This window comes from Opisthorchis viverrini (assembly GCF_000715545.1).
Source record: "Opisthorchis viverrini unplaced genomic scaffold opera_v5_421, whole genome shotgun sequence".
Classification (NCBI taxonomy): domain Eukaryota; kingdom Metazoa; phylum Platyhelminthes; class Trematoda; order Opisthorchiida; family Opisthorchiidae; genus Opisthorchis; species Opisthorchis viverrini.
Genome location: NW_008752082.1, coordinates 238,545 through 247,703, shown reverse-complemented (window position 1 = coordinate 247,703; position 9,159 = coordinate 238,545). Strand labels below are relative to the sequence as shown.

The 9,159-nt window shown below is 41.6% G+C and overlaps 1 protein-coding gene across 1 annotated transcript in view; it reads left to right on the top strand.

The window, feature by feature from the left end:
* The window catches only part of T265_10923 (hypothetical protein), a gene marked incomplete at both ends in the record, with an annotated part of 56,502 nt that overhangs the window by 8,264 nt on the left and 39,079 nt on the right, over positions 1-9,159 (top strand). The window contains one exon of the mRNA XM_009177439.1: positions 8,756-8,870. Coding sequence (XP_009175703.1) covers positions 8,756-8,870 — 115 coding nt within the window. The remainder of the gene's footprint in view (positions 1-8,755; positions 8,871-9,159) is intronic.

Sequence of the window (9,159 nt, the reverse complement as noted above, 5' to 3'; positions counted from 1 at the left end):
GGTGAGTGCCTGTCGGGTAAAGCATGTCTCAAAATGTTGTCAAAATGTGGCCGTTAACATATCATAGGTCATTCCGAGTGAATGCATCTGATAGGCACATGTGCTTGCTTCCTGTAGCTTGCTGAACCGCTATATCTTAGGAAAGCTGAAGATTGGTATGTTAATCTCCTTAACCCACTATTGTCTATAATGATGTGAATAACGCATACGTCTACACACCATTTGGTCAGGGTGTATTCGAACATATGGCGTGGAAATGGTAATTCATTTGTGCGGACCGTTTACTTTAGTGAAATCACACATACTTTGGCGTTATTGGGGGAAAACGAGTATCAAAAGCCAGATCCGCTGTTATTTTATTAGTGACCATCGTCTTGGAATCAAAAAAATTCAAAATGATGAAGGCGGAAGTGTTCGTTTTTGTGTGAGCAATATAGTGAACTGGCAGATTACCATATTTGCCAACTGAGAGGGATAATTTAACTTGGGCTCGTTCCTATATACTGAAGTAAACTGCCGCCAACGACTGCCAAGCAGTCCCTAAAAAGTATGAAACTATCTACCTACCTCAACTTTTGACGGCTCGTCATCAACGTTTTACGGTAGACAGCGGTTCGTACTCCGAAGAAATGCGAATAGCACCAATATCCCCGGTGCATGTATGAATGTCATGGTAGACGCAAATAAGCATCAAATTTTATGAGAGACGTAGTGTAGTTCTCGGGATAGACAGTAAGCGCTGTGACTGCCTTCAGCGACAAGTTAATTCAAATGTAGCTCTAAATTTTAGTCCAGACAACGAACCTCAAGCATCGGGGCAGATGAATTCGGTGAAACATCATTTTAATCAAATTTTAAGGTGCCAGTTGATACAAACGTCCACATTCTTCCTAACTGGTGCGCTTTTCTGAGTTCAGATGTGCAACTTTTATTTTGCTGTCGACTAGACGATTACTAAATGAATCACTGTTGGAAATCTTGAAGCCTTCCCTATAGCGACATGCGTCTTAATATTACCGTGCTTCCGCGTGCAGGAACCAGGCTAGCTTTCCACTCATACTCATGAATCATTATTTAATACATCTACCATTCCCCGGCTCCCTCTTAATCGTAACGTGGCGGAAGTATTGTGCCGTGCGAGTGCTAGCTTGGCTAGAAACGAGAGCTTATGACATGTACTGAACCTTCATAATGGCAATAGTTGAACAACTTTAACAGCTTGTTTGTCTTTCGGTAGTCTACAATGACTTACATTCAAGCACAATCGAAAGGAGTTGAGTGCAATAAATTGTTATTAATTTCTGACGAAAAAGTTAAGCTTATGCAGGCATTTTGAAGCGTGCGGAGCAGGACTCAGCTGCTAAGTGAAAGCGCACTTTGCTTAGCAGTCAAACGATAGGAGGACGATGCGTCGAATATCGTATAAATTCAGTGTTTTGCGGACTTTCCATATGAGAAACATTAGCATACATCTTGGCCGAATATCAGCAAGGAACTCTTAGTAATTTGCATTGGACCGAAATCCATTATATTAAAAGTCGCAAAACGTCCAAAACACCTCCCTCCATTATTGTAGTATTCTCCGTACCATACTTAATATTGTCTGTGATGGCCTGCGTCTGTCAGTAGTTACGTCGCTCAGCGTATTCAGGACGCATGTGATCCATGTGAGAATAGTCGGTGCTCTTTCATTTGTGTGTGATATTCTTGCAGGTTTCGACGGCTGACAAAACTACCAAGTGCATTGCGTTCTCCTGATAAAGCAATCTGGATTGCGGATGATGAATAAAGGCTATCGCGCCTCACTAGCGCCGGTCGTCCCACTAAAATGAACTAATGAGAGCAATTTTGCTTGTTTTTCTGCAAACTTTCGCTGCCAACTAAGAGCTAAAAATGAGACGTATTGGTCCAATGAATGTTTGGAGCATTCAGGAACAGGCATGACAATACCATTAGTATCTACTGTTGGCCACCCTTAAAGGCCTTCAACTGCTTAATTTGTGTGCATGAAAATCTCCCGTAAATTTGACTGTGGCTTTATTCCGGTAGTTTGGTTGGATAACTTAAATGAACCGATAACCCGTTTCCCCCTTTTGCTTGCATCAAGTTCTTTTGATTAAATATTCAGTTGTGTTGATGATCTACGCATATTCCTCTCAGACTTTCCTTGCAACAATAGGGCATATTCCCATAGAAACACAGTGCTGAAGAGAAAATGGTGCTTGGTTCCAAACACATGTTCAGTTCATGGAAAATTATGTGAAATGCACGACACGTCGTTTCATGTCCTAATTTCAGCACCTGCAACCCTGTTATGCAGTCTCGCATGCCAACGTAAATTGCAGAAATCGACATTGCGCATATCAATTATTCTCTGTACAGAGGCTGCACGCAGAAGACGTATAATATATGATTTCTCTCTTCACAAGCGTAGCTCACGTAACCAAATAATCATTCATCAATGGCGCAAAATTCTTCAGCACTGCAGCTGACGTCTTATAGATCACTCGGACTATTCGACACAGGATCACCCATCATCTGAGCGTTTTCGATAACTATACAACAATATAAAATCTGAATTCCCAAGAACGGTGAAGTAGCTTGGTTCACGCTGTGAGCGACAAATAGCGCTACGTTTCCACAGTTGCGTGGCATTTTTTATCTCCAAACGTACGTAATCAGCTTCTACAGTTTTTTTCACGAATTTTTTCCATAAATCGATTCACACAGTCCCACACTCTGTTTAACGTCTTATTGCCGCTAAAATAGGGAAACCAGGTGCCATACGGAAATAAATGACTATCTGTTAGTGGACGAGTGAAATTTTGCATTTGTGCTACCTTCAAACGAGTTCCTCTTCCGACATCCTAAAAATTAACTAGTGTATAAATCGTACGGCTGAAAATCTACTAGGATGTCACTTTAAATATTTTTTGAACCAAGTGCTGCATTGTTTTCCTTACGCCGGTTTACTTTTTTATGTCCAAGCTGGATCTAAAATAAATCTGCGTACACAAACACTTTTCTAATCTCACCCCACAGGTTCCATTTAACTTTTTCCTCTGTCAAAATAGTCCACTTCAATAAAACTTTAGAAATTCAGAGTGACCAGATTCAGTTTGGAAATTTAACGCGTTTTAGAAAAGCATTTCGATTTTAGTCCTCTATGAGACCGTAACATGACCAACTCTGTATTTGGGCCCATTTGATGCTTTCCTTCACTTGACGTTGCTCGGTTATAGGGCTAGATACCAGTGCTAGAGAGTAGAGATCACTTTGTAGCACATGAGATAGGTATCACGCACCCATCAGGTACATTGTCAGAGTAGCGATTTCTTTTCACCACCCGTCATAACTGAAATGTAATGACATCACTAACAAATGCCGAGAGTCTAAATTTGGGCTGTACGCACTGACATTCTTTGAGAATATTTGAGATGCTCCTGATATTAGTCAGTGACCACTGAATGCACAAGCCAAATGACCACCTGGGTCACCACCTGCTGAGAAAACGTTGAAGATGTAGGAGAATATTGCAAGCAAAGTTTAGCCGTTGATCTGTTGCCGTTTTGATGGAACTTAAATTCTTTTTTGTAGGATGACTGAAGCAGGGAGGTTTCCTTAGGGTACCATTCTTATACATTCTTTTCAAGAAAATTTTGTCTGACACCTACATTTCAGTTGTAGACACCACACCTGGATGCATATTATTGAGGAAAGACATTGGATCTCCAAGAAGTGACAGATGGAGTCTTAGTGTAAATTTAGGCTTAAAGTGGGTAACGGCAAGAGCTGAATTTGCCACCAGCCACAGTTCTGCGAATAACAATAAACAAGCAATACGAGAATTTAGCGCGACCGAACTGCACTCACAAAACTCAGATTCAACTCGTTCTAATATGATTCCATTGACCCCTACTCAAGGATAACAATGTTTGAAATGAAGCTTGGTTAGAATATCAGCGTATAGTAAAATTCATATTGATACCAGTATACTACTTTGATGCAACAAGTCTTCCAACATTGAAAGGACTGGGATTATTAAGGGCTTTTTTTAAAAAAAACTCAAAAGCTATAATCCTACATAGGAGATCGGAAGTTGGTGTTTGAGGGAATTTCCAGACGCGCAACTCAAAAGCTATAATCTACATAGGAGATCGGAAGTTGGTGTTTGAGGGAATTTCCAGACGCGCCAATTATCTCTTGAGAGGATGACGGAGACTTTTTCAGGTCTGATTTTGAGCCACATGAACAAATTTTCTGATGCAACCTACAGCACGCTTTTATCACTTTACGAGGCTTTGATGAAGGAAAACGTCTCTTCAAAGAACATTGTGCGTACAACCCAATTGTGTGCTGATCCATGATGATGATCTTAAACAACTCACTTTCGAGGAATGTCACATGAGCCAAAAACACGAAGTGCGCGCTAGACGGCCTGATTAATGTGGATTAATATGTTTCCGGATTTACACGGTTACCATAGGACCGTTTATTCACACAAACTCTGATCATTCCTTTTCAGTTTCCTTAAACGTCTTGCATCATATTCCCATTCTTCTTATTTGAAGTCTATTGATTAACAACATTCCTTTACGATCCAATATTTTCGCCCCAAGGATCGATATTTGGGGCGGAACTGAAAGGGAGCGAGATAAATGATTTTACATCTGATATGTTCACGTAGAGAATTTGGCATTCCATCTAGTCGCATGTGGGGAATATTTGCATCCTATTTGTATCCCAAAGATCACCTTTGACAGAATTTTTTTCCTGAAATATTTCATCACGCCATAATCCCACAAATGACTGAAAGGACAATACAGCTGTGTATTATTTTAAACCTTCCGGGTGTTTTTGGAAACCCTTGGCTTTTTGGTACTGTGCAGTTTTTCAGTTTCACAAACGCCGTATAACTGGCTTGTTCGTTGGTGGTCTGCTCAGAGTTGGAGACAGTTGTGTGGAATTCGTGGCAGTCGGTGGGTTTTTTGAATGCAGAAAATCGGTTTCCCTTTCAATGACGTACTAGCCAAGGGCGAACGTCTATGTGTGTGGTCAGCCGTGTGAAAATACGGCTTGTGGAATGAAAGAGGGGAAACAGAGAGATGCCGCATGGATACCTTGTTCCGAAAACTGATACACTGAGGGTTTCTTAGACTTGTATTGCACGGCACTTTCTGTTGAATAAAAATGTGGATTGCACCGCAAGCCGTATCTGGCCTGATCCTCAGACACTCATTCGATAAATTAAAAGAATTTAAACACTTAGTGACTGCTCATTTACCATAATCGGAAGCTACGGACAGGCGCAAGTNGTGTCCGATATGTAACTCTGAGTCACGCGCATGTTTGTCTATCCCGACTATCGAAAGGAAGAAAAAAGCCTTGAATGCTTACGTTACTGATTAGACAAATTACACAAAAGACCTAAAATTTCCACGTCCATGGTCTCAGCATGGCTTACGGTTGTCACGGATCGGCACTTTGCAGCCTTAAGGTCCGCAAACCAAACAACGAGTGAAATATTGACTCAATAGTGTGGGATTGGTTGTCTACTCCGAGGCCAGTCTCGTGATTCTTACTAGCGGCGCGAACATATGGAAATCGCGAACAATTCTGGACAGGCTAAGCAGACGGGTAAGTAGGTTAGCTGTGCAAATTCATACACACAATGTCGGACGGTGTGGCCATCGCGGCGGGTACATATGAGCATGACAAGTGAAGATCCAGAGCACAGGCTTGGAGTAAGCAAATGAACGTAGAAACTGTCATGATGTTCAGTTAGATTAAATTACTCCTATAGTTAAGGCTGGCATGGATGGTGGTTCTGAAGGCACTTAAGATTCTGCTTACTGATTCCAGAAATTTCGATACCCGATTTCAACACAGTTGTTCAGTAGCGCATGCGGTGTCGTAAAGAACTGCCCGGCTAAGTAGATATGAAGAACATTACCAAAGATTCCGATGACTAAATAAGCCGCTGACAGTCTGGTAAAGGTGTGATACATAAAACTGTAGGCCGCTGGGTTCGCATTAAGGATTGCGCTAATGTTAAAATACATATGCAGAGCTTGCCTTGAACGGCTGAAGTAAATTTCAATACAAGCGAATGCAGTGTTGAATGATGAACACCGATCTCCCTGTTGTTTTTCGAATCTTAAGCATCTTTTTGGGGGAACTACGTGATAATCACAGCGGTCTCCACGAAAACGAAATCGAAATATTATTCAGATCCTCTGGATTCTGTGCGAACTCTTCATACTTTAGCTGACTAATGAAATTTTGGCTCATCAGTATCCGAATGACCGACCTATTTCACACCGGTATCTTGAGTTTAATTAGAATGCCTGACCTTGTGGTCGTATTTAACGTCCTAGGTCTTTATTTTCCAAAATGCAGACAACGGTCATTGATAAAAATTCTCACAAGTAGTAAAATTCTGTTCAAACACTTTACCCATATTCATGGTTGGAATGCAAGTTAGCCACGTTTGATGCATAACACTCCATTCTTATTTTGGACAATTGAAATTTCGTACACTTGTTCCAAGTTTAAACAAAAGTTTGCCCATCGCCGGAATTTCCCGTTTACTTTGCTTAGCAGTATGGTTCATCGATTGGTATTGGTACGATTTTATCAGTCTTAAGCTCCTAATTGGACGAAGTTAAAATGCAACATTGCATTCTCACATACAACTCCCCTATTTTTAGATTCCCATTGGGTCTTTCCCACAATTTGTAACTTTTTGGCCGGAAAGTACCTTTCGGCAACGTGGGGATTCAATGGCACATGACCTTCGGATCTGTCTGAACGGAGTGGGGAAACCAACAATGATGTAGGATGAATTCATTTTGTAAAATATTTGCTGACACGGTACGTGTAAAGCGCAGCAAAACGGAACAGATCACTTGCATTGGCGATGCGGAAACAGAGGCTTGTGTGATCAGTTAATAGGATCATTGCAGTCCCACGGTAACAATCAAGGCTTACTGAACGCCCATCACAGGCTAGTGTCTTCACTTTAACTGATACGAATTTAGTCATATAATGTCTATGTCGGTTTTTGAACTTCAAAGCAGATTAAAAACCAACAAACCACAACAATTTGTCACAACTAACACTCATATCTGCCTGAAAAATTGAGGGTAGAGTCTTACTGCTAGCTGACTACTAATTTTTAGTGATTTCAAGGAGGTGACAAGGCACTGTGAAGGAACGGTCGCATACAGATCCATCAGGCATACAGTGATTTTGAACGTCCACTTGTTTCTGTCGGTATATGTGCATTATAACCATAGAAGGTTTACTTACAAAAGGGACTTAAGGATTTTTTAAACAACAGAATCTTAGTGCTTACGGAACGGATAGATTGTCCGTAGAAAGACCACGATCTCATGGCCACCGATGTTGGATTGCATGTGATTCAGGACCAAAAATGCAACAATAGTTCCGCTTTAACACTCCCCTCTTTCGGTGTGAGACGTTACGCTAAGCACGAAATTAGGTTGTCCGTGCGTAGGCAGCAGCAGTCGGGATTCCAGGATTGGATTAAACTGCGGGACTTCTGGTTCGCGCCTTACATCAAGCTATCCCAGGCTCCGAATCGTATCACTCACAGTGAACAAATGCCCACACAACACTCAGCGTACCTGGTCATACGCTACGACATGTGGCGATGGATGGTTTTTGACCGTAAAAAACACCCACTCGATCAGTTAGTTCGTTCCCGCCAATCTTTGGTTTGGCCTCATCGTCAGGAATGAGACGAGTTGCGTTAAATCCTCGTTGGCCGCCGCTCTGATATTTTAGTGGTACTGTCTAAAGGCAACTGCAGAGTATCTTTGGAAAAGATATTCCAGAAGAGCTCTTGGCTATTGTCAACAGCCGGAGTGATCCGAATAATAGTCCATTGAGATCTCAAATGACTGGACTCCTTTGAACGAAGAGCTTTTAATCTAGCTGAGTTACATTGACATGAGTAATACGTGTCACGCCTACCCGGACCAAACGAGTACAAGAACTGATAGGGGGACAACGAATGTAGTTTCATAAATATACCTCACTTGCCGATTCCCATCTACACTATCCACGAAAATGCCCATCGGACTGAGAAAGGACATAGTAATGGAAACTGAATAGGAGGGTTCCGCCGAAAACTCCATTGGTTAAATCTATATTCGGACAAACCAAATGATAAAAGTGATTTTGAAGAATTCTGGGGGCTACGAATGCTCAGCCGCATATACGATCTATCCGGTATCAGGCCAGTATGCATCAACCCTTTTTCAGTGAAATGTCTCGTTCAGCCAAAAGTGGCCGAAACTGGTTGTGAATCTCACGGCGTCTGTCGACATGTTCACTTCCGGTAGAAGCGAGATACTGGGAACTTTGCCTTCCAAGTTTTTACCACACCATTCCAGAAGAGCAGCCTCCGTAGGTAGGTGACACATATATGCGGGCTCACTGAATAGACCAGTATACGTATTCATAGTGTGAGGGCTATATTTTCATGACTGTATATTCGTTTCGGTGAAGCTATTCTATGTCAAAAATTTGAGATGCACCGCAAATCTGTTATTATCAGGAACCATCCACAAACCAAGCACGAGGAACATTCTTCCAATCATCCTACTATTTAATTTCTATAACGAAAAACCATGATGAGTATAGCTGAGATTCCATTTTATATGTCGTCAGAAAGGCGCCATGTTTCGTACCGTATCTTCTTTTCTTTAATTTTATTTATTTTTTTCAGTTAAGTTTGCGTAAAGCGTTCCAGAGTTATATTTTAGGCCGTTTGCGACCCAGACGTTGTGTGTTTCAGACACCAGGTTGCCTGGATGTCATCGGTTTCACTCAGGATCACCTAAGTAGCTCGCCTGTTATTTTTTCGAAAACGTATTTTGCCACGACTGGTCTGTGAAATACAAAACTTGCATTTGACTGATGTACTACTTCACAGACATGTTCAGCCACACAACCAGTGACATACACAGCTGTCACGATTCATTGCCTGATGGAGCACGTGCCTAATGTTCAAAACTGTATGAAGTTCCCATGCTGCTATTCCAGACGAAACTTTACCCCGAGTGCTGATATTCGGAGTTCAAATGAGCGATTCTGCTCCTTGGTAAGTGACAGAAGTTAGAAAAGAGAGCT